This window comes from Microcaecilia unicolor, chromosome 11 (assembly GCF_901765095.1).
Source record: "Microcaecilia unicolor chromosome 11, aMicUni1.1, whole genome shotgun sequence".
NCBI classification, from domain to species: domain Eukaryota; kingdom Metazoa; phylum Chordata; class Amphibia; order Gymnophiona; family Siphonopidae; genus Microcaecilia; species Microcaecilia unicolor.
The window spans coordinates 64,146,999-64,173,170 of NC_044041.1; the positions used below are offsets into that span (position 1 = coordinate 64,146,999).

Consider the following 26,172-nt stretch of genomic DNA (forward strand, 5'->3'; position numbering starts at 1 on the left):
TCCTGGCATTTGCCTACGAAAATACCGGAAATGACGCATAATCTAGGCGCTCCCTCCTTTCTTTAAACTGGTGGTGCTGAATTAAACCTTGGTATGAACAGTGAAATAGGGTCAATATGGTGCGGTTTAAGAGCAGGTAGGAGTCTGGTATTAGACGACTGTGACATTAGGTTACTTTTTGAATTCTAACCCTGAGGAATGTGTTTATTTTGTTCCTGTCCAGGTATTTACTCTGTGAGATTGTTGTGGACGACCCTCTCTGCCGGCAGATCATAAGCCAAGGGTTGGTGCACTCTACGCTTAAGGAAGCCTTAATCCGAGCACATGGAGATTTTGGTTTTGCCTGCTGCTCAGTCTCCTTCGCAGGTGAGGAGGGGGCCGGGCCTGGAAGTAGTAGGTACTGAGTTATTAATGCCTGAATTATTTGCATCTTTGCTTTATTGCAGTCAAGTATGTGAACGCTTACACCGGTATTGTGCTCATTCGCTGCCGCAAAGCTTTCTACCAGCTGTTCTGGTCGTCGCTTCCCTTTATTACTTGCTTGGAAAGTCGGGGCCAGCGCTTTCCTTGTTTCTTCAACACGCTGCATGTTTCAGGTAACAGTAAAAAGACTATCGTGACTGAAGTTGTGCCTGCAGCTCTGTACAGATTACAACCCTTTGTCATCTTTTAAAGTGTGAAAGTTATTTCAGTTTTGCTTTGATTAGAAATGCTGCATACTTTTATTCCATCCTCTCTCTTCAGATAGGCAATCTCCATTTCTACCATGTCTCTTTGTTAATAGCTATTTTTTTTCTGTCTCCACCACCTCCTGTGGCAGTGCATTTTAGGCAGCCCTTGCTGTGGAAAAAGTATTTCCTGGTATTCCTCTTTGTTTTGCCTCCTTGCAGCTTAATTTTCATATAACAGTTTTTCTGTTTTTCTTGTATCCTGGTATTGATGTTTGCCTGAATATTGTAATGTTTAAATGATTTTATTTTTTAATTAAAAAAAAACCCACATCCATCAGTCAGGTAGTGCTTATCAAAGTTTGTGGTGAGGGGTCTGAGGGAAAACCCCCCTTTTTCTTAAGCACAGTCAAGGTGTCAGGAGCGAGACTATGCTGCTGCTGCCATCTTGACTCCTTCCAGATTGCACAAAATTATCAGCACCTCTCAATTTAGTCATATTTCCCCTGTTTTAAAATCTGTTCATTGATTACCTATCCACTATACTTCGGAGGAGAGAGAGAATATGTCTCCGATTACAGCCCACAGGGGAAAAGATAGGACCGCTGTTGTAGTTGGCGACTCAATCATTAGGCATGTAGATAGCTGGGTGGTTGGTGGACATGAGGATCGCCTGGTGATTTGCCTGTCTGGTGCGAAGGTGGCGGACCTTACGTGGCACCTAGACAAGATTTTAGATAGTGCTGGGAAGGAGCCGGCCATCTTGGTACACGTGGGTACCAACAACGTAGGAAAATGTGGGAGAGAGGTTCTGGAAGCTAAATTTAGGCTTCTAGGAAGGAAGCTCAAATCCAGATCCTCTAGGGTAGCATTTTCTGAAATACTACCCGTTCCACGCGCAGGGCCCAAGCGCCAGGCAGAGATCCAGAGTCTCAACGCGTGGATGAGACAGTGGTGTGGGGAAGAGGGTTTTGGATTTGTCAGGAACTGGTCAGTATTCTGTGGAAGGGAGAGCCTATTTCGATGTGATGGGCTTTACCTTAACCAGGGTGGAACCAGGCTGCTGGCGTCAACTTTTAAAAAGGAAATAGAGCAGCTTTTAAACTAGAAACGGGGGGAAGGCCGACAGTCGCTCAAAAGCGCATGGTTCAGGATAAGGTATCTTTTGAGGATATCACCCAGACAGGGAAGAAAAGGTTACTTGTAAGTAAGGATGTCAAAGAAATCGTAGTAGATCAGATGGCCTTAAATAAAATTAATAATTACCAGACAGAAGGTAACATATTAATAATGCCATGTATTAAACATAATATAAAATGGAACAACAAGCATGCATTGAAATGTCTATACGCAAATGCCAGGAGCCTGAGACATAAGATGGGAGAGCTGGAGTACATTGCACACAATGAAAAATCGGATATTATTGGCATCTCTGAGACCTAGTGGAAGGAAGATAACCAATGGGACACAGTCATACCGGGCTACAAATTATATCATAGCGATAGGGTGGATAGGATTGGAGGAGGGGTAGCACTGTATGTAAATGAGAACCTTGACTCAGGCTGCAAATATTGCAGGAGACAAAACCCCTATTGGAATCTTTATGGATTGAAATTCCATGTGAAAAGGGAAAAAGGACGGTGATAGGAGTGTACTACCGTCCACCTGGCCAGGACGAGCAGACGGACGCAGCAATGTCAAAGGAAATTAGGAAAGCGAATAAATTGGGCAATGTAATATTAATGGGTGATTTCAATTATCCACATGTAGACTGGGTTAATGTAACATCGGTACATGCTAGGGAGGTGAAATTTCTTGATGAAATCAAGGACAGCTTCATGGAACAGCTGGTTCAGGAGCCCACAAGAGAAGGAAAAGTACTAGACTTAGTCATTACTGGAGCTCATTATCTGGTGCAGGGGGGTAACGGTGCGAGGGCAGCTTGATAACAGTGATCATAATATGATCAGTTTTGATATTGGCATTGAAGTAAGTGAACTTAGGAAATCAAATAAGCTAGTGTTCAACTTTTAGAAAAGGTGATTACGACAAAATGAGAAAAACGGTGGAAAAAAAAAGACTGAAAGGAGCAGCTCGCAGGGTAAAAAACTTGCATCAGGCGTCGATGCTGTTTAAAAACACCATCCTGGAGGTACAGGACAAATATATTCCACGTATTAGAAAAAGGGGAAAAAAGACCAAATGTCAGCCGGTGTGGCTAAACAGTAAGGTAAAGGAAGTCATTAGAACCAAAAAACAATCCTTCAGAAAGTGGAGAAGAGAACCGACTGAAAGTAACAAGATAAAACATAAGGAATGCCGAGCCAAATGCAAAGTAGAGATAAGGAGGGCAAAAAAGGACTTTGAAAAAAAGTTAGCGTTAGAAGCTGTAACCAGGCGCCTCTCTTGTGCAGCCAGGGATAGAACAATCTCCTCTAACCACAGGCTCCCGGTACAATGAAGAAACAGATATCCACCAGTAACTTCAAACTCAAGGACTTTATTCCATGCAGGTTTCTAGTACACAGTTCCAACAGCAGCATTCACCTTCAATCCTAAGCACCTATAAGCCACCTGAAAGTGTGTGGCCAGTAGTCCCCTTTAAGCAGAAGGCTCTTAGCACATGTCAGGATTCAATATAGGCTAAAGTTGGCTTCAGTCTAGGCTCTTTATCCCGTGCACCATAACATTAGTTCAATTCCAAACAGCAGCAGTCCATTCAATTCATCATCATAGTTAAATCACCAAGCAGCAAGCATACTTCTATTCTCTTCACCCTCATAATGAGCTCCATATTTTAGGGACTTCTCACACCCCAAGGGATTCTACCCTGCAACAGCTTCCTAATAAAGTCAATACTTTAGGGACCTCTCTGCCCAAGGATTTTCAGCCTGCAAATACTTCTCAGACTCCAGTACTTTAGGGACCTCCCTGCCCAAGGGTTTTCAGCCTGCAACTGCTTCTAGCCTTCCTTGCTGCTGTCCCTGAACTGAACTGAACTGCTGAGCCTCCTTCCCACCTGCCTAATCAATCCGTGGCTTCTGCCTTCACAACCAATCATTCTCCACTCATTAGCTTCTCTACACACCCATACCAGCTGAGTTGAGTATGAGCCTAATGAGGAGCTTCTGCACTCAGGGTTTCCTAGCTCTCTTTCCCCCATACCAGCTGAGTTGAGCATTAGCCTAATGAGGAGCTCCTGCACACAGGGTTTCCTAGCTCTCTTCCCCCTAGGGGCAGCCAACCTACACATCCTGTCAGCTTATTCCCTTGTCTTCCCCTATTGCAGCTAGAAGTCCAGTCCGGGTTCCTCATCTCACCCCCTGGTTCCTTGCCTGCAATGCCTTCTTGGACTTGTAGTTCAGACTGAAACTGCCTTAACCCAACTATCCTGGATGTGACTTTATCACAAAGCGAAAATACATAGTAAAAAAAAATGTTGATACATTAAAAGCAGGAAGCCGGCTAAAGAATCGGTTGGACCGCTGGACGAAAATGGTGTTAAAGGGGCGATCAGGGAAGACCAAGCCGTAGCGGAGAAATTAAATGAATTCTTTGCTTCGGTCTTCACCGAGGAGGATTTGGGAGGGACACCGGTGCCTGAAAGCGTATTTGAAGCAGGTGAGTTGGAGAAACTAAACGAATTCTCTGTAAACTTGGAGGATGTAATGGGTCAGTTCTGCAAACTGAAGAGTAGTAAATCACCAGGACCTGATGGTATTCATCCCAGAGTATTAATAGAACTGAAAAATGAACTTGTAGAGCTACTGTTAGTAATATGCAATCTATCCCTAAAATCAAGTGTGGTACCGGAAGACTGGAGGGTAGCCAATGTTACTCCGATTTTTTTTAAAAAGGTTCCAGAGGAGATCCGGGAAATTATAGACCGGTGAGTCTGACGTCAGTACCGGGCAAAATGGTAGAGGCTGTTATTAAGAATAAAATTACAGAGCACATACAAAAACATGGGCTGATGAGACAAAGTTGGCACGGATTTAGTGAAGGGAAGTCTTGCCTCACCAATCTACTGCATTTTTTTGAGGGGGTGAACGAACATGTGGACAATGGTGAGCCAGTGGATATTGTGTATCTGGATTTTCAAAAGGCGTTTGACAACGTACCTCATGAAAGACTCCTGAGGAAACTGGAGAGTCATGGGATCGGAGGTAGGGTATTACTATGGATTAAGAGCTGGTTGAATAGTCAGTATTCTCAGTGGAGAAGGGTAGTTAGTGGGGTCCCGCAGGGGTCTGTGCTGGGACCACTGCTTTTTAACATATTTATAAATGACCTAGAGATGGGAGTAACTAGCGAGGTAATTAGCAGATGACACAAAATTATTCAGGGTCGTGAAGTCACAGGAGGAGTGTGAAAGATTACAGGAGGACCTCGTGAGACTGGGGGATTGGGCATGCAAATGGCAGATGAAGTTCAGTGTTGACAAGTGCAAAGTGATGCATGTGGGTAAGAGGAACCCGAATTACAGCTATGTCATGCAAGGTTCCGCGTTAGGAGTTATGGACCTAGAAAGGGATCTGGGAGTCATCGTTGATAAGACGTTAAAAACTTCTGTGCAGTGTGCTGCGGTGGCTAAGAAAGCGCACAGAATGTTGAGTATTAGGAAAGGGATGGAAAACAGACACGAGGATGTTATAATGCCATTGTATCGCTCCATGGTGCGACCGCACCTCGAGTATTGTGTCAAATTCTGGTCGCCGCATCTGAAAAAAGATATAAATGAATTAGAAAAGGTGCAGAGAAGGGCGATGAAAATGATAAAGGGAATGGAACGACTTCCCTATGAGGAAAGGCTGAGAAGGTTAGGGCTCTTCAGCTTGGAGAAAAGGCGGCTGAGGGGTGATATGATAGAAGTCTACAAGATAACGAGCGGAGTAGAGCGGACAGATGTGAAGCATTTGTTTACACTTTCAAACAACAACAAAACCAGGGAAAACAAGATGAAGCTAGAATATGATAGATTTAAAACAAATAGGAGAGAGTTTTACTTTACTCAGCGTGTAGTTAGACTCTGGAACTCGTTGCCGGAGAATGTAGTTACAGCAGCTGGCCTTACGGAATTTAAAGGGGGTTTAGACAGATTCCTGAGGGAAAAGTCCATTGAACATTTATTTAAAAAAATTGGGGGGGGGGGGTTGCCAGGTTCTTGAAGCCTGGATTGGCCGCTGTTGGAGACAGGATGCTGGGCTTGATGGACCCTTGGTCTTTTCCCAGTATGGCGGTGCTTATGTACTTATAGAATCAAAAGATTTTATTGCTTGTTTTTAGAGCCTTTAATCAGTATGTTTCTCTTACTCTCTGTGCCACTCTAAGATTCTACCAGCCAGTACATTCATTGAGACCTTACCAAAAACTGTTGCTTAACGTACCATCTTATTGTACGGTGTGACTAGAGGAGTATAGGTCATCTATATCTTTGCTCCCAAACTATGGAATGCGTTGCCATTTGAGCTTTGTACAGTGAAAAACATGACAGATTAAGGAGGAGTTAAATACCTTTTATTTTTTTTTCATTAAGTTTATGGGATGCAAGTGATTAAAATTACATCTTATTTTTCTTTTGTGATTCAGGTATTACATTTTTGTTGATTGTATAAGATGGTATGATTGTTAGTTTTTTTTCTATTATGTAAACTGTTATCCGCTTAGAATTTGTGGATAACGTGGACTATATTAGATCAGATCCCCTGAGAGGGAATGTAGGTTTTGAACCAGGAATCCTACCTTTTTGGAGTGAGAGAAAACAGGGTTAATTTTATTGGAACACCTTCTTACCAAGGAGGAGCTGTTGATACCATTTGAGCAGTTCAACAGTGTCTAGAGGCGCAATGGTGGGATAGATTTGCATTTTGTCAGTTGAAACATTTTATGTAACTACTTTGGACCAGGAACAACTTACGCTTCAAATGGGAGAACAGATACGAACCTTTTTTAATGACATCTCAGAGCACAATACCTCAGTTTCAGGATTATATAAAGCCTTGTACAAATTAGAGAAGGACAAGGATATGGAAGGTATGAAACAGCGCTGGGAAACAGATCTAGGGAGAGACTTAGGAGATTGGGAGATGATGAACAGTATTAAAGTCTTCCTGTGTTAATTGTTAGTGTGGACCTCAAAGAATGTCATTTTTGAGTATTGCATAGAGTGTATAAAATGGGCGGAGTATTTTTACCCATATGTATCAAATGTTAGAGAAATGCTAATACTTTTATACTGCTCCTTTTGTGGCCATATCAAGATATAATTTTGAAATGCATTAGTTCAGTATATGGTCACCATTTTGGATGGATAAACCAGGGGCTTTCAGGGGGAACGTCTTCATTTTAAAATAGTCTATATGATTTTTTTTTTTAAGTTGTAAATTTTTATTGAATAAAGATCAAACATACATATATAATTGTAAATATTCAGCCGGATATTTCCAACTTAGAATTTTAACACCTTCAGAATAGCTTTAACCAACTGTTTATATCTCCCCTTCACACCCTCCCTCCTAGTTAATTGACAAGGTAGAGTCCGGTTGTGCTAACCACTCCGTGTATGGATCCCAAACTCGATGGTATGGTAGCAGTCAACCCAGTCGCATGGCAGTCAGCTTAGACATCAACTGGATATAGTCCAGTTTCCGCAGAATCACCTTTAATTCCGGTAAAGTCTGTTGCTTCCATGCCGCCGCCAGTACTAGTTTGCTGGCCACCAATATCTGGGTGGCCAATTGGTGCGCATACATTTTGCTGCCCTGCAGTCTTATATGCAGCAAGCAATGGTCCATTTTCATGGGAAAAGCAATTTTTGTTATACTAGTGATGAATTTCAAAACCCTCATCCAATATTGTGGAGCCTGCGGACAAGCCCACCAAATATGGACCATGTCACCATCCATGCCACATTGACGCCAGCAAAGAGCAGACCCCCCTTAAACATCTTGGCTAGTCTATGTGGCGTATAGTACCAGCAATATAATATTTTATAGCCATTTTCTACCAAAGCATTAGAGACTGACACTTTAAGTAAAGACGTGAACACCCTTTCCCACATATGGTATTCATAGGGAGCTCCTAGTATCTTTTCCCACTTCCGAGTATAATGCAAAATGGGCTGTGATTGTAATAAGAGTGCTTTATAAAGCCGAGATATCCCTCCTCTACCACCTCCTCCAGCCATTGCCCGCTCTAATTGTGTTTCCTCCATGCTCAGCTCTTCCTTTGTGCGTCTCAAAATAAAATCTCTCAGTTGGCAGAATTGGAAGGCATTGGAGGCAGGGATCCCATATTCCTCCTGCACTTCCTCGAAAGTGAGAAGCTCCCCATCCTCCCACACCTGACCTAGCTCCCACAGACCTCTTTGTTCCCAGTTCGTAAAGCATTGGTCTGCGGATCCTGGGCCAAATCCTGGTGCATATCGAATTGTCATATGTAAAAAAAAAATGTGCGCCCTCGGAAAACGTTGGTGCGGATCTTACTCCATGTTGTAAGTGGCCACCCCACAATTGTGGGAGTCTCCTTTTATTATCTCTTTTAGCGCTCTGTCGGGTAGCCAGGGTATAGCTTTCAGTGGGTGGGACTTACACCAAGACTGCTCCATAACTTTCCATGCTTTCGCTCTCCCATGGTGCCACTCAGCTAATATGCGAAGATGGGCCGCTCTATAATAAAGCAAGAACAAAGGCACTCCCATCCCCCCATGTGCTCGTGGCTGATGCATTACTGACCTATGCATCCATGGCAGCTTTCGCTTCCAAATAAAGGAAAAGACCCTTCGTTGCAGGCCTCTAAAAAAATTTGTCGGGTAACGAGATAGGGAGCGCCATAAATAAGTACAGCATCTTGGGCAATAGAATCATTTTGACTGCACTGATCCGCCCCATCCATGAAATCGTTAAACCTTCCCACTTATCCAACTCCAATAGAAGTTCTCATAGTTTTGCTGGGAAGTTGGCCTCATACAGGCCCTCCCACCTTTTCGTTATTTTGCCTATATGATTTTTAAAGCTTTTATGGACTTAATTCTGAAAATACAGTGCAACTTTTAGAATTTCTTATTAAGCTGAATTTGAGGTGTGTACAGAAATTGAACTTTTATCTTTTTCACTGATGGAAAATCTGTCAAAAGTCAATTTGGGAACGATCTTTTGTATATCAAAGTGCCAAAATTTGGAATAATATTTCTTACCAGTCATCAGATATCATTTTATCTTTTTCGAAAGGCACTAAAAACGTACCTAATTTTAAAGCGGCACGTTTAAATTCTATGCAAGGTTTGATGTAAATCTATTCATATGTGAAGTTTATTTTCTTTTGTAATCCACCTTTTCCTTGTCATCAAGCAGATGCAGCCATTACAGATGGGTTGTGTCCATCAACCAGCAGAGGGAGATAGAGAGCACACTTTTTTCAGTGCCTCATACCAGCTTGCTCTACTGCCTCTCTTCAGTATTTCTCTATCTCCCCTAGCAGAGTGGTTGTAGCATCTTCGAGCTCCATCAAAAATCTGCCTGGAGGTGGCTCCTGGCTTGCCAGTTGTTAGCCGGGGTGTTGGAGGCTATAGCAGCTTCACTTTAAAGGCACATAGGTTCGCCCTTTCCCTGCCTTACCCATACCTCCGTGGATGTGGACACATTGCTTAGCTTTCCCTGTCCTTTCCCACCCACCTGAGCCTCCGGAGTTTCTATTTACCTCTGCTTTCCTCACAGCGTTAAAAAAAAAAAAAAAAAAAGGAACAGAGGTTTTTTTCCTTGCCTTTTTCTGTGGGATCGGAGCTGTGATACTCGGTCCAGTGAGGTAAGAGTGTTTTCTGACTCCTCAGGGGTGGGCCTGCGATTGGGGCGATTTTGGCGCGAACCGCCATTTTGAATTTTACCGCCGTTTTTGGCGATGGCTGCAGAGAATGTAAAGCGCTGTTCCAAGTGTGGCAAGCGCAGATCAGCAGTGGGGCTCTGTAAATCGTGCTGTACAGACGTTAGAGCCGGCCCGAGCATGGAGAGCAACGATTCTTCGCGCTCTGAGCTGGCAGCGGATGCCATTTTGAATTTACCACATGGCGCGACCTTCGCTGAGACGGAGAGTCCTGAGCCCGGTGGGAGGCCTCGGAGTGAGGCTGATATGAGAGCTACTAGCCTCGGCAGAGATCCGGGTGCCCAGGGTGAGTTTTTCTCCCCTTATTTTGTCTTATTAATGCATAAAGCATACATGCTTAAAAGAGCTCTCCCACAAAGCCCTGCAGGGGCCTCTTCTAATGCCCCCCCGGTGGATTCTAGCCTGGGTATGCCCTCTGAGGCGTTATTCCCTGATAATTGGCAGACTATGAAGCGCAGATGGGCTCATTCCCCTTCAGAGAGTGCTGCACCTCCATTCCCCCCCCCCCCCCCCCCCCCCCGTGGTCGGGCTGTGAGGATTCGGAGGACTCTGGCAGGCCTTCATGGTCTGAGGAGCCAGAGTCTGGTGCAGAAGTGACTCAGGATCTAGACGATCCCTCCGCGGTGAGGATTTTCCACCGTGATAAGCTGCCAGTGCTTATTTCTGATACCCTGCAGGCTCTCTATTGAGGACCCTGACAGTGGCTCAGCCTCCTCTGTGAATCCTAGGATGGCTAGTACCAAAAAGTCTGTTCGAGCCTTTCCTTTGCATGACTCCATCCAAGAGCTTATTTCGGCTCAATGGGCTGACCCCGAGGGACCATTGAAAGTTTCCAGGGCTATGGGGCAATTATACCCTCTGAGTGAGGAGCATATGGCTTGCTTTGCTATGCGTAAAGTGGATGCCCTAGTCACAGCTGTGACAAAGAGAACTACCCTCCCTGTTGAAGGAGGTGTTGCCCTGAAGGATATTCAAGACCGTAGACTGGAATCAGCACTTAAACGGTCATTTGAACTTGCAGGTCTCACTATTCGGGCGTCTGCATGCAGTTGTTATGCTGCTAGAGCCTGCCTGGCTTGGTTGCAACAGGCAGTGGAACGGCCCGGTGATGGAGCGGAGCCCTTTTCAGATGTGGATCCGCGGATGGAGTCGGCCTTGTCCTTTCTTGCTGACGCCCTTTATGATATTGTCAGTGCTTCGGCTAAACACCTGGCAGTAGCAGTGGCGGCTCGCCGTCTTCTTTGGCTAAGGCATTGGGCGGCGGACATGGCCTCTAAGCAGAGGTTGGTGAAGTTGCCCTTTCAAGGCCTTCTCCTGTTTGGTGAGGAGTTGGAGAATATTGCCCGAAGATAGGCCTCGGCCTTCCTCTAAGGGTGCGGCGGTCCACTCCTCTTACAGACCTCGCTTCCGTGAAGCTCGAAGGTACCGCCCGGGGCGTTCTGCTGGGTTCACTTCTCGTGCCCGTTTTCAGCAGAGGAACTCCTTTCACTCGGACAAATGTTCCGCAGCCGCTGGCTCAAGGCCTGGAGTTCAGGGGCGACCCTCTCAATGATGGTGCGCCGGCCCTCTCCTCGAGTCCTGTCATCGGAGGATGTCTTTCCCTCTTTGCCGAGGAGTGGGCCAACATTTCCTCAGATCAGTGGGTCTTGGACCTGATCAGAGACGGTTACAGAATAGAATTCAACGCCCCTGTAAGAGATGTGTTTTGTGGAGTCCCGATGTGATTCTGCCGCCAAACGGGCGGCGGTAGAGGAGACTTTGCAAGGTCTGATTCAGATAGAGGCCGTGTCCCCGGTACCTCCCGCCGAACACGGCTGCGGCCGCTACTCCATCTACTTTGTGGTGCCGCGAAAAGGAGGGTCTTTTCGCCCTATTCTGGACTTAAAAGAATTAAACAAGTCCCTGAGAGTGCGGCATTTTCACATGGGAACCCTGCGCTCCGTCATTGCAGCGGTACAGCCAGGAGAGTTTCTCACGTCTCTGGACCTGAAAGAAGCTTACTTGCACATTCCAATTTGGCCCCCGCACCAGAAGTTTCTGAGGTTTGCGGTGATGGGAAAGCATTTCCAGTACCGGGCCTTGCCTTTTGGCCTCGCCAGCTCCCCGCACCTTTTCGAAGGTTATGGTGGTAGTAGCTGCCTTTCTAAGGCGAGAGGTTATTCGGGTTCACCCGTACCTGGATGACTGGCTCATTCGAGCAAACTCTGCTGCAGAGAGTCAGCATGTAACAGCCAGAGTGGTCTCAGTACTTCAATCTCTGGGCTGGGTCATCAATTTGGCCAAAAGTCACCTGACCCCCTCGCAGTCTCTAGAATATTTGGGGGCCAGGTTCGACACAGCCTCGGGGTATGTGTACCTACCCAAGCAAAGGCGGTGCAAGCTTCAGAATCAGATCTGTCTGCTCCTGAGGATGCCCCGCCCGCGAGCTTGGGACATTGTCCAGCTGCTTGGATCGATGACAGCCACCATGGAACTGGTGCCCTGGGCGAGAGCACACCTGAGACCTCTACAGTATGCTCTACTCCAAAGATGGTCTCCAGTATCTCAGGATTATCAATGCAGACTCTCTTGGCTCCCTGCGGCCCGACTCAGCATGGAGTGGTGGCTCTCAGACAGCGTGCTGCGGCGAGGAATGCCGCTGGCGCTCCCCGATTGGTTCCTAGTGGTGACAGATGCCAGCCTGAAAGGCTGGGGCGCACATTGCAAGGGGAAGCATGCCCAGGGTCTATGGACACCCGAGGAGTCGGAGTGGTCCATCAACCGCCTAGAGTTGAAAGCGGTGTTTCAGGCGCTTCTGGCCTTTCAAGTGACCCTGGAAGGATTGGCTGTCAGAGTGATGTCGGACAACACGACAGCAGTGGCCTACATAAATCGACAAGGCAGCACTCAGTGCAGAGCTCTAGCCGCGCAGGCCGAACAAATTTGCCACTGGGCCGAGCTGCATCTACAGTTTCTGTCGGCAGCTCACATTGCAGGTCAGAGCAACGTGCAAGCCGATTATCTAAGCAGGCATCGGATCGATCCAGCGGAGTGGGAACTTGCAGACGAAGTAGTCCTGCAGATATGTGCCAAGTGGGGCAAGCCCGTGATGGATCTAATGGCGACAAGCACCAATGCCAAAGTCCCGTGCTTCTTCAGCAGACGGAGAGATCCTCACTCGGCGGGGTTGGATGCCTTGGCTCAACCCTGGCCTCCGGGCCTACTGTATGTGTTCCCTCCGTGGCCCTTGATAGGGTGAGTGCTCCTGTGGATTCGGCTGCATCCAGGAGAAGTGGTTCTCGTCGCCCAGGAGGCCTTGGTATGCGGACCTCCGACAGATGCTCGTAGAGGATCTCCTTCAGTTATCTCTGGTTCCCAACCTGTTGTCACAGGGTCCGTGACCATGGAGGACGCCGGCCGATTTGGTCTTATGGCCTGGCAATTGAGAGGGCGCAATTGAGAGACAAAGGCTATTCCAATAAAGTAATTACCACTCTCCTGCAAGCCCGCAAGCGTTCCACTTCCGTGGCTTATGCCAGGATTTGGCGCCAGTTTGAAGTCTGGTGTGCTTCTAAAGAGATCACACCCCTGCGGGCTCCTGTCTCGCCGATTCTGGACTTTTTGCAGGATGGTGTACAAAAAGGCTTGGCCTATAATTTCCTGCGGGTGCAAGTGGCAGTGTTGGCCTCCCTGCGTGGCAAGGTTGGAAGGCATGTCTTTAGCGGCTCATCCAGATGTGGCACGGTTTCTTAGAGGGGTGCTTCGGCTCCGTCCTCCCATGCGTGCACCTTGTCCAGCGTGGAACCTGGGGCTAGTGCTGAAAGCCCTTCAGGGTGCTCCCTTTGAACCGCTTCGGCGTGCTTCAGAGAAAGATTTGACACTGAAGGCCGTCTTTTTAGTGGCCATTACTTCGGCGAGACGGGTGTCAGAGCTCCAGGCGCTGTCCTGTAGAGACCCTTTTCTGCAGTTTCGGAGTCCGGGGACACGATTCGGACAGTACCTTCCTTCTTGCCTAAGGTGGTTTCAGCGTTTCACCTAAACCAACCTATTTTCTTGCCCTCCTTTGTAGAGGAGGAGTTTCCAGACTCTTTTGGGCAATTGCACCTGTTGGACGTGCGCAGGACTCTGCTGCAGTATCTGCGAGTTACTAACTCTTTCAGGACCTCTGATCATCTGTTTGTTTTGCTATCAGGGCCTCGCAGAGGGTCTTCAGCGTCTAAAGCCACTATTGCCCGCTGGCTTAAAGAATCTATCTTTTTTTCAGCTTATTTGCTTGCCGGCCGGCCTCCGCCTGATGCCTTTAAGGCGCATTCCACTAGAGGAAATTCCTCTTCTTGGGCTGAAACTGGAGCGCTCTCTCTTCAAGAGATTTGTAGTGCGGCTACCTGGGCTTCTAAGCACTCTTTTGCCCGACATTACAGGCTGGATGTGGCTGCCAGGAGGGACGCACATTTTGGAGCGCAAGTGCTGGTGCGTGGTGTGGCTTGTTCCCACCCTATCTAGGGATTGCTTTGATACATCCTATCTGTAATGGCTGCATCTGCTTGATGGCAAGGAAGGGAAAATTAGGTTCTTACCGTGATAATTTTCTTTCCTTTAGTCATAGCAGATGCAGCTATGATCCCTCCCTGTCTGATGCTATCTGCTGTAAATCTATTTCAGGTTCTGTTCATGTTTCCTGGAGATTCCATCCTTGGAAGAAAGTCGGAAAACAGTCTTCAGGATTCTTGTTCAGTTAAAGGAGGATAACTTAATTCCCTCCAGTTTCATGTTTTGGAGGATGAGTTTATTCCCTCCAGTTATGTCTCAGTGGAGGATGAGTTTATGCCCTCCGGGAGGATGTTTCATTCCCTCCTTTCTGAGTTAATGCCCTTTGCTGTAGGGCCATCGTTCGCTGTGAGGAAAGCTCATGTTATTCCCATTGCGGTTTGCCATACCACTTTGGAAGCTTCAAATACTGAAGAGAGGCAGTGGAGCAAGCTGGTATGAGGCACTGAAAAAAGTGTGCTCTCTATCTCCCTCTGCTGGTTGATGGACACAACCCATCTGTAATGGCTGCATCTGCTATGACTAAAGGAAAGAAAATTATCACGGTAAGAACCTAATTTTCCTGTATCCTTAAGATTAAAGGCAGAATGCAAAAAGGTGGGAAAATGTGGGATACAAATGTAACAAATAAATATAAATCACACAGTACAATGTAATACAATCTTGTGTTTGACAGGCTGTTAATCCTTGTAAGCTTTCTTCATCTGTAGCACTGATTGTAGATGCTACCCTTTGTTACATTTTATCTCTCAATACCACACTTCATTTCTCCGTTGCTGTCCATTGTTTTCCTGATAGATCCCTTTTTTTTTTTGTATGCTGCTTTGCTGCCTGAGGAAAGGTGGTTAATCAAACCTCAAAAAAAAAAAAAGTAAGATAGCTGTTTGGGGTTATGATCATATCAATGAGGATTTGAAGTGTGAGTTGAGCACAGAGAAATGGTGCACTTAGTTGCCAGAACCAAGAAGTAGTAGAGGATGATGTAAATTATGTACCTTTATCTTTCAAATATTAAATGGCACAACTCCAGACTATATTTATTTATTTATTTATTTATTGCACTTGAATCCCACATTTTCCCACCTATTTGCAGGCTCAATGTGGCTTACATAAACCTGTTATGGCATTGCCATTCCAAGGTAAAAGATGCAATTGGTGTTACAAAGGTCAAAGATAACAAAAATACAGTTGGTGTTACAAAAGATCAAGAATAACAAAGAGAGCTATCAGATAATTATAGAAAGAAGAATTTCAGGGAAGGTTGGAGTGGTGAAGTTTTATAATTAAGCTATGAATTCTCAGGGTAGGCTATGTTGAAGAAGTATGTTTTCAGAGATTTGCGAAAGTTAGTTATTTCGTTATGATACCATTAATAAACTTACCTCAAAGAAACTATCTCGGACTACACCTCCCAAGTAGCAAAAATGTGATCTAGAAAACTGTCCACTCTGCAGACTTCACTTATCTAGGAACCAAATGGTGGAACTCCTTACCACCCAAAATAAGGAATGTACTAGATTCCGCAAAATCCTCAAATCGTTCCTATTCAAACAAACCCTCGCAAAGAACAACCATATCTCAAACAATTACCTGAATTGGTTATTACTCTATTTACCATTAATGTTCTCTTTGCTTCATGTACAATTTCTCATTCATAATAGATTTTCTAAATATTAAAAATCCATAGCTATCCCAGTATGTTTATGATACTGTATTGTAAAATTGGATTCTTAGAACAAATGACTCTCTTATGCATTATTCTTTATATATCCGATACTATTTATTGTAAGCCACATTGAACTCAAACTTGTTTGGGATAACGTAGGATATAAATGTCACAAATAAATAAATGACAACCAACCAGGTAGATGAATTACAAAGTTCTTTTAATAAAAGCACCAGCATATTGTCTGTGTTTCAGCAGATGCAGCCACCTGCTTCAGGGGTCATAAACTACGTTAAAAAAAATGAAATGGTTCATAATATAGATATAGGTGTGTGTGTATATATGTATATATATTTGTTACATTTGTATCCCACATTTTCCCACCTATTTGCAGGCTCAATCTGGCTTACTTAGTACCGGAGAGGCTTTGAAGTCTCCAGAGAACAAATATATATATACTAGCCGTTGAGCCCGTAAAAACGGGCTGGTATAGAGGTTTTCCTCCCCCCGCGGTCACCACCGCTCCCCTCCCCCCCCCCCACGAAGTCGCCACCGCTCCCCCCCCCCTCGAAGTCGTCGCCGCCGCCACCCCTCCACCTGGTCCGGGCCCTCTCTTCACTTCTGAACTTACAGATCCATTCGCCGAACGCAGCAACGCACATCAGCTGAGCTGCCCCTTCCTTCTCTGCCTGTGTGTGTCCCGCCCTCGCTGACGTTACGTCACAGGAGGGCGGGGCCACAGGCAAAGAAGGAAGGGCTCACTGCAGCTCAGCTGATGTGCGTTGCTGCGTTCGGCGAATGGATCTGTAAGTTCAGAAGGGAAGAGAGGGCCCGGGCCGGGTGGAGGGGTGGCGGCGGCGACTCCGAGTGGGGGGGGGGGAGCGGTAGCAACGTCGGCGGCGCAGTTTCCCTCTCTGTCCCGCCCCCCCGTCATCACGTATTGACGCGGGGGCGGGACAGAGAGGGAAGTCTCTACTGCGCATTTGCAGTGAGTACGGTCACTCGCCGTTTATATGTTTGATATATAATATATACGGACCGTGTCGGGTCCATAATTCTGGTGCTTTTATTAAAGAGCTTTGTAATTCATCTCCCTGATTGGTCATCATTTCTATCATCTGCTACTACTTCTTGGTTCCTGCTGGATTTACTTAGTTGCTGACCTCTGAATTGAAGATGGCACTTGACTCTATGCTGTGTATTTGCATCACTTATAGGAGGGTCGGTCTTCTCCTTACATCAATAACTTGCATAGACAGTTAATTTTTTAACAATCGCTCTGTAAACAAAATCAAGGAGTCAGCTAACTGTACAGTAATCTGGAAAGATAGAAAAGCACCATGTTTCTGTACTCTGTTCTGCAGTAGTGGAAAATTATCCTTTTCAATCATACTTCATGGTGATCATCACTTCTATAGTTAAATTACATCCTTCGTAGTTGGAGAAAATTCTCCCTTATTTGAAATTATCATGAGTTCTTTTCATCCATAGCAAAATATATCAAAAGCCATTAATATTCCAAGTTATCTGCAAGACCAGTATGGCTTTTAGAAGCCTGATGGTAATGAAAGTTAGCATCCCTTTTAAATCGGTACTTTTCAACCGAGTCCTTGGGGCACACTCTGCCAGTCGGGTTTTCAGGATATCCACAATGACTATGCATGTGAAAGATTTGCATGCACTGCCTGTCAGTATGCAGATCTCTCTCATGCATATTCATTGTGGATATCAAAAGCTAAGTAGGCAAGCAGTCTGCTAAGTCCCAATGGAAGGAAATTGTGAAGGCAGACACAAGTAGAATAAAATAATGCCCTACATGGGGTGCTTCAAGGTCTTAAACTTGACTGTAAAACAATATAATATACCGTCAATAGTGGGTCACAAACATTAGCAAATTATAAAAACAGACTTTTCACATGCGATACAAATCATACTAACTCAAAATAAAAGAATAAGATAATCAAATATAGTTTTAAATTATTAATATGACATCCTATATAATAATTCTCACCTCCAACGTTCTAAAGTAGCTGCCTGTGTCCGTGGCTCCTGGAGTTGCTGAGCTAGGCTCCGTAGCCAGGCTGCCGTCACTCAGCTGATTCCCAGGCAGGGGGAGGAGTAGGGAAACACGCGGAGCAACTTGTTTCGCGTGTTTCCCTATGCCTCCCCCTGCCTGGGAATCAGCTGTGAGTGCGCCGCTCAATCACCCCCTTGGCACATCAACCCCCTTGCCACCCGCAGCTGCCACTGGTAATGCTGTCCGGCTGCTGCTGCTTCTCCTGTTGAGCAGCAGCGGCCGCTACGAAAAGAAAAAAAGCAATAAATGTTTTCAAACCTCAAACGCTGCACCGTAGACAGCCATCAGGCATTGGCTGTCAGCTCTGCAGCCGCTCTTCCTCTCGCCTCCACGTCACTGCCCCTGGAGTAAGACCCCGGAGGAGCGCAGCGACGTGAGAGGCGAGAGGAGGAGCGGCTGCAGAGCCGACAGCCAATGCCTGATGGCTGTCTACGGTGCCGCGTTTGAGGTTTGAAAACATTTATTGCTTTTTTTCTTTTCGTAGCGGCCGCTGCTGCTCAACAGGAGAAGCAGCAGCGGCTGGACAGCGTTACCAGTGGCAGCTGCGGGTGGTGAGGGGGTTTGATGCGCCGGGGGGGGAGGGTCGCTGGACATGGGTGGCTGCAGGAGGGGAGGAGGAGGGGAGGGACGCTGAACATGGGTGGCGGGAAGGGGAGGGGAGGGTCGCTGGACATGGGTGACTGCAGGGGGAACAAGGGGAGAGGAGGGTGGCTGGAGGAGGAGGAGGGGAGGGTCGCTGGATATGGATGGCTGGGGGGGGCAGGGGAGAGGGAGGTGGGGAGGGGGTTCTGAGACCAGAGAGGTGGAGGTGGGGAGGGGGGCACTGCAAGAGGGGGGGGGGGGGCACACACTCACTGTCTCACATACGCTCTCTCTGACACACTCTCTGTCTATCACACTCTATCTCTCTTGTAGGGTGTGACCAGGCCACACCCTCTAAATATATTGAAAACATCCACTATGTGTCTAGCAGGGCCTATGGTCCAGGTGTCGAACAATGTCCCACACAGTATCTGATACCTAGTTATGGGATCCCAGGTAGGGTCGTCATCTGGGGCAGGGTCCCAGGGTAAGGCCCACAGAAGGGGTTGAGTGGTAGTGGCCTGGGTCATGCAGTAGAGAATGCCTCCCTAAAATAGGAGGCTTAAATAAAGAAAATATAATTATCTAAGGAGCAATAAGGAAAATAGAGAGGGTGAGCAGGAGTTTAGTAACAAGAAATTCAATAGCAGTCTGCCAATAGTCTAGGTCCAGGTGATTATAGCTATGTAACATTAATGCCTATATTGGAGAAACCTGTGAAGCTTTTCAAATAAACAATCAGTCCTACCATCAAAATTAGGAGCACTGTAAGAACAACAATTTCTAGCGCAATTTTTGTGAGTACAAAATTTAGTGTCCTCTTGTATGTTGCTCTGAGCTTCAGACCAACAAGGTGGACTTACGTCACATGGTTCCCTGACTGGGAATCGAACTCCGGTCTCCCGCGTGACAGGCGGGGATACTTACCACTATACTAACCCTTTCTTTTTGTGACAATTAACCATTGTTGCCTTACGAATACCAATTTTTAATGAAAGTTTGACCAGTGATTAGCTTTGTAATAATGATATATTAGTTGATTGCAATTATATGTACTCCAGCTTGTTGCCTTTATTGTATGTCAAATGGACTTAGTTGAATTCTCATGTTTCCAAGTTTCACTCTGCCCCAGAGGGGTAGTTGTAGGATAGTCAGGCTTCCTGGGTTGGTTACAGTAGAAGGGAACTTTGTATTGCACGTAGTATATATCTGTGTGGCCACATGTTGACTCTTGCTATGGCCTAATCCCTCATTATGTCAGTCCACCCATGTCACCTCAGGTATATACATCCCCTCTCTTCCCCCCCCCCCCCCCCCGCGGGACTCTAGGAGCCCTTTGGAATGGATGGCCATATACTAGAAGTCACATGTGCCAGCCCCCCCCCCCCCCCCCCCCCCCCCCGAGGGGTCCGGCAAGAGGGTAATGTAGTACTACGCTATCACTTGCTCTCGGTGAAATACAGGCCAAGGGCTCAGGCTAAGAGCTAGGCCTCTAGAATCAAAGATCACTTCTGACATAGTTACATTTCACTGCAGCAAATGCTGAAGCAAGCCACTGAGAGTGGACAGAGGGAGGGGGGAATCTGCTCTGTAAATAACAGCTGGAAAGGCACTAACAAGAGTCACAGGCATGGATGTTATGGTTAGTAGAAGATAATACTGGGTCAGGTGCAAACAGGGGGGCTGAGAGGGACTTGGAAGGATGTCACATCATTTGTTTATAGTTAGGTTTTAGAAACATGTGAAGTCACCATTATCAACCGATAATGGCCAAAGAGTTCTGATGAGAAAGTGAGGTTCCATAGGAATGAATTGTGGCATCAGTGTATAAAAGACGAGTCCTCCGGGGTGTGATCAGGGAAGACAGGAGACGGACAACACCTGTGGCGAGTCCCGAGGTGCTGCTCCATCGAGATCCAGACATGAATGCCTAATTGCCTGTACTGACTTTGGGTGAGATGGTTAATAAAGACTACATTATTATATCCATGTAATCCCGGGTTTCTTTCTAATTAGGAAGCTTGCTCCTGCCCAAACTGTGTAAAGCAGTCTGAGCAAATACAAGAGCAGAGTGATTAAATCAATCTAAGGGAACATACAATCTTTCTCAGGATAGTAGTAATCCTATTGCTTCCACTGCCCAAACTGTTAGTAATGCGACCTTATAGCCTCCTTGCAGACCCAATTATATACACTCTGTCACACACACATAGTCTCACACACACACTCTGTCTCTCACACACTCTCTCACACAAACACATACACACTCTGTCTCTCTCTCATTCTCTCTCTGACACACACTCCATCTCTCACACACGCACTCTCTCAAACATATACACTCCGAGGAAAACCTTGCTAGCGCCCGTTTCATTTCTGTCAGAAACGGGCCTTTTTTACTAGTTAAGTATAAATATGAACTCGTAGAATATGTGCAGTTTCCCTGCACATATTAAGAATAATCCAAATCATAGTTACCTGATACTAGGGTCCATCTTAGGCGTCAGCACTCAAGAAAAAGATCTAGGTGTCATTGTAGACAGTACTCTGAAATCTTCTGCCCAGAGTGTGGCAGCAGCCAAAAAAGGAAGCAGGATGGTAGGAATTATTTGGAAAAGGATGCAAAATAAGAGCAAGACTATTACTATGCCTCTGTATCACTCTATGGTGCGATCTCACTTTGAGTATTCAATTCTGGTTGCCATATCTCAAAAAAAAAAAAAAAAAGATATAGTGGAATTAGAAAAGGTTCAAAGAAGAGCGACCAAAATGATAAAGGGGATGGAACTCTTCCCATATGCAGAAAGGCTAATGAAGTTAGGGCTCTTCAGTTTGAAAAAGAGACAGCTGAGGGGGGATATGATTGAGGTCTATAAAATCCTAAGTGATGTAGAATGGGTAGAAGTGAATCCATTTTTACTCCTTCAAAGTACAAAGACTAGGGGACACTCAAAATTGCATGGTAGTACTTTAAAAAAAAAACAAAAACAGGAGAAAACAATTTTTTCACTCAAAGAATGGTTAAGCTCTGGAACTCGTTACCTTAGGATGTGGTAACAGCAGTTAGCGTATCTGGGTTTTTAAAAGGTTTGGAAAAATTCCTGGAGGAAAAGTCCACAGTCTGTTATTGAGATAGACATGGAGGAAGCCACTGCTTGTTCTGGGATTGGTAGCATGGAATCTTGCTACTAATTGTGTTTCTGATAGGTACTTGTGACCTGGATTGGCCACTGTTGGAAACAGGACACTGGGCTAGATGGACCATTGGTCTGAGCCAGTAAGGCTATTCTTATGTTCTGCATTTACATTTAAAGTGTGTGGGAACCAGAGTGGAATGTGTTACGTAACCTTATGGTAGCAGAGGTTCGTATTACCATGAGGCATAACTGGGGGTTATATAAAAGAGAGAATATTAAAGGGGTAAATCCCTGCTGATAATCATTCTTTTAAAAGTGTTTTTATTAAAGAAATAACAATATCAGAAACATTATAACAACAACAAACCAAGGTGACACCCCCACCAGACCCTTCTACCCCCCCCCCCCCCCAAAGAAAACGGTTGGGCCAGTGGTAGTCCTGGAACAGCGAGTGGTAAGCCCATGTTGGACTTACTACTGGTCTGTAAAAGGGCCCCTAAGTGACTTATTAAAAAACAGGGAGGCTTAAAGAAACGTTATGCTGCTTCAATACACTTTTAAAAATGTTAAACACTGCAAATCCTTGGAGCCCTATAAGCTGGAGGGTGGTCACGGGCGTAGACTAAGAGCTTTTTTCGGGGATATCACCGGAGATAGATTGTCCGTATCGGGATTACAGAAAGCTATTGGGGAGCTAGAGGGTGTAAAGGACACGGGACATGTAGGTCAGAGGTGGGCGGTGGATTTGGGGCAACCGAAGCTGCATTAGATTTTTGGAAATTGATATCTCGCATTCCACAGATTTCAGTAAATGCAGGCTTGCGGGAATGCCAGTACAGAATAATTTTTAGAGCATATATAGCTAAGAATCAAGTGTTTAAATTTGGAGGAGTTGAGGACCCGTTATGTTCAAAGTGTAAACAGGGGGAGGGCACGTTTTTTTCATTCTCTTTGGAAGTGCAGCATGATTCAGATTTTTTGGAAACAGATATTTAGATATCTGGAATCCCTGGTGCAGCTCAGGATTCCGTTTTCACCCCAGGGAATAATATTGGACAAATATGAAGTATTCAGAATTTGTGGTAAAGGGGCTCAGCAGCTCATATGTAAGGCCAGCATAGTGGGGAAAAAAATTATTATGGGCGCACGGAAGAGTGAGAAATCACCAAAGTACTGGCATTGGAGGAACAAGTTTCATGAGATCATGGTTATGGAGCGTAGGGGGGTGGGATCCTTCCCCAAGAGAAGAAAGGCATTTCTGGATATTTGGGAACCCTATATACAGTCGCTGTCACCCAGGGCACGGTGTTTAATATTAAACAAGCTCTGAAATATTTTTATTTATTATTATTTTATTTATTGATTTATTTGTTTATTTTTTCATAATTTCCTCTAGTAAGCTAGAGGGTTCTTTATTGTGAAAGGGGACCCTTAGGTAGATAGGCAGAGGAGGTTGGTAGTAGCGTTAGGTTCAAATTGGATCCATAGTCATGGTGGTGGGCCATCAGAGTCAAGGTGCACCGCTGTGTTGGCAACTAGGGAGGAATGTTTTCAGGGGGGGCCTTGCATGAATCTTATTTCAAACAACCGCAATGTAAGCTCCTTTTGCTTAGTAGTATATTATCAGGTTACGGTGTAGCCTGGGAAGCCCAGAGAGAGTTAGTAGTAAGTTGTTGTGTTGGTATAGATTTGTTGTACAGTTTAATAAAGGGGAGGGGGAGGGTGGGGTAAAGGAAGGCTTTTGAAGAGGGCTACTTTGCAGTTGGTGCTGCAGAGTACAGTTACACATCTGTTCTTCTATTGTGTTCTATGTTGGAACTGCAGTGTCAGTGGATTTTATGCAATCTGTAAGAATTATAGCCTATATGAAGGTTTAATGAGTAGATTGAACCATAAAGTAAGGGAATGGGAGGGAGAAAATATAAATTCATGATGACAATGCAGAAGAAGCATTATGAGAAGTTTGACATGATGGTGTTATTTGCTGGTTCTAAATAGAATTGTTTAATTTCTGTATTTTGTTGTTCATCAATAAAAAAATTATTGAAACATAAAAATGTTAAATACTGCAAAAACACTTAAAACAACCTAAAAGACTCTAAATAAAACTTGCAGCTGCCATCTAAGATTTATGTGGCTCTTGGGTGAAATCCCTGTAGCATCTGTTATATATCAACAATATAATGCCTCTTTGAATGTAAGCAAACACAGTTGGACATGAATCGCTACTGAAAGTGATGATACAAGCAAGCTTATTCCCCATTGCTTTCTCTTCTTTTGGCAGGAACTATAAGGACATGTCAAAAGTACCTCATTCAGTACAACCAGAAGCAGCTTCTTCGCTTATTGCAAAACTCCACCAGTGATGGTAAGTAAAGACAGAATTGGATAGTCCAAGTATTTTTAGAATCAGACACCCATTTTCCCACAAAAAAATTAAAAAAAGCTTATGTGATAATGCTAAGAGTTCGTTCTACCACCTATCACTGGAAAGAAAACTATGCTTTGGGAGTTTTTTTTGGGGGGGAGGGGGGAGGGTTGGAGGAGTTTCCCTCAAATGTGACATGAAAATGGTCCTTAAAAATCCTAGCTTAAAGTCAGGATTGATGGCCTTCCTGATAGATCATAGGTTGCACACACAATTGTAATTACTACAGCTACATTCTTAAATTAATTGATTGGGTTTTAATTCTTGCCTCTTCTAAATCCAAGCTCAAGATGAATTAGAGTTCAGCTATTGTAGTTAGATTACATCCCTCCTTCAGAGAGCTTACAAAGTTATATCTAAAGCAATGGAAGATGAAGAAATTGCCAAACTTGCATGCTTCAGTGGGAGAAGTAGGCTTTGAACACTGCCTTTCCTGGTTGTCAGCCCACTGCTCTAACCTTGTTATGATATAAAAACTATGCTTATAATAGTGTTTTAGGGGGGAGGGGGAGGAGGAGAACTCAAATACTTTTCCTTTTGAAGAGACAGTAAACTGACAAATCTTTCCAAATAAAATAACGTGATTGTCTCTTCATAGAGCCTTTATCTTGTAGAAAAAATTGGAGCTGTTATCATTTACAACAATGTCTTGACTGTGGGCTGGGATACTAGTTTAGACCTTGTCCTAGTGTGACCTGGTATATGTTCATTGAATATATTACATATAATATAAATCTCATATACACACATTGTTTGTCTCTTGTAGTGGAGCGGAAGCTGATTGAGAGATCTATTCGCAGTTCCCTTGAGGATGTAGATGATGAGGAAGATGGTCAAAGGAGCTCTGAGGATGAGCTAGAACACCAATAATGCTGGGGCTAGTACACGTCACCTGTGTATTTGCCATACCCCCAACTGGCGCTGGCTTTAGCCTAGCCCTGTCTTATGGACAAATGAAATGGCTTGAAGAAAGGAATAAGCGTATTTGCAACAATTTGTATATAAGGGCATTAATGCAAAGGCATATTTGAAACCCCATGTTTTGCAACCCAGTTCTCCTAGGGAAACTCCCTGGAATGGACTGCTGAAAAGTATATAGGATGAACATGCAAGGGTTTCAAAGCAAAATAGTCGTGCATACTTTACATAAGAATATAAGATGTGCCATAGATGGTTAAACCAGATGTCTATCAAGTATTCTTTCTCTCTCAGTATCCAGTCAGCAAGCCAAGGCACAGATCTTGGCTGTAAGCCGGCATGGACTAAAGGCTGCAATTTATCTTTTTAATTTAATTAATTTAATTATTGTTAAGTATCTCAAAAACACAAAACTATTTGTTCCATTACAAAATAATAATCCTGAATAAACTACTATACAACATGTACACTAGCAAGTATCCCCTGCCGCATCAGTCAATGACCCCTCCCACCCCTCCCGAGTACTGAATCAACCCAGAGCAAAGAAAAAAGGAGAATTGTAGCATGAAACAAAGAACCAAGTCCCTGTCTGTAAATGGGGGGTACCCCAGCCCTTGGGAAAGGAGGCTGCAATTTCTCGTACAAACAGGGTCCCAAGGAGTAGAAGTACTTGTTCATACTGAGAGATAAGGGATGGCTTTCAGTGTACATGCTAATACTGGTTCATCGACTTTTTCCAAGAAATGATCTAAACTTCTTTAAACCCAGCTATGCTGGTTACTTTGACCACAGATTTAAGGGCATACTGAGTGGTGAAAAAAAAACATACTTTCTCACATGTGTTTTAATATGCCAAGATGGCCACAAGGTAGGTCATGCTGTAATCCCTCATTTGGCTGATTGGTTTTCTTGTTCGAAGCTTGCTTTCATATTGAGGAAATGTAAGGCCAAAACTCAACTTTATCCAGTGGAAGTATGTTTGTTTTTATTCTAAAACTTGATATACCGTTTTAGCTAATAAAAGGTCAACACGGTGTACAGTAATAATTCTGAATAAAATAAAACGGAAAAGAACTCAAGACAGGAAAGAGTGCATACATGCAAACATACATAATTTATATAAATAGAATAAATCAGGTCACGTGATGCAATGAGCAGGGAAAGACGTGGTCGTCTTAGCTGCTCGGAACCCTGCCCGCAAATTGTACCTTTCGCCGTACCTCTGGCCCCAGAGATTTGCTGACCGAGGCTGGATCCCCTTCTCAGTGCATGGACAAATATTTGACATGGGTGGC

The 26,172-nt window shown here is 44.9% G+C and overlaps 1 protein-coding gene across 1 annotated transcript; it reads left to right on the plus strand.

Moving 5' to 3' along the window:
- POP5 (POP5 homolog, ribonuclease P/MRP subunit) lies at window positions 1–25,956 on the plus strand. Its single transcript, XM_030218778.1, has 5 exons — window positions 1–136; window positions 224–366; window positions 447–596; window positions 23,816–23,899; window positions 24,726–25,956. Exons 1-5 carry the CDS (start codon window positions 117–119, stop codon window positions 24,827–24,829), a joined length of 501 nt encoding a protein of 166 aa, XP_030074638.1. The 5' UTR covers window positions 1–116; the 3' UTR covers window positions 24,830–25,956.
- The last annotated feature ends 216 nt before the right edge of the window (window positions 25,957–26,172 follow it).

Coding starts and splice junctions, on each gene's coding strand:
- POP5 (XM_030218778.1), top strand. CDS start 117: ATGGTGCGGTTTAAGAGCAG. Junction 367..446: donor CTGCTCAGTCTCCTTCGCAG/GTGAGGAGGGGG, acceptor GCTTTATTGCAG/TCAAGTATGTGAACGCTTAC. Junction 597..23,815: donor CAACACGCTGCATGTTTCAG/GTAACAGTAAAA, acceptor TTCTTTTGGCAG/GAACTATAAGGACATGTCAA.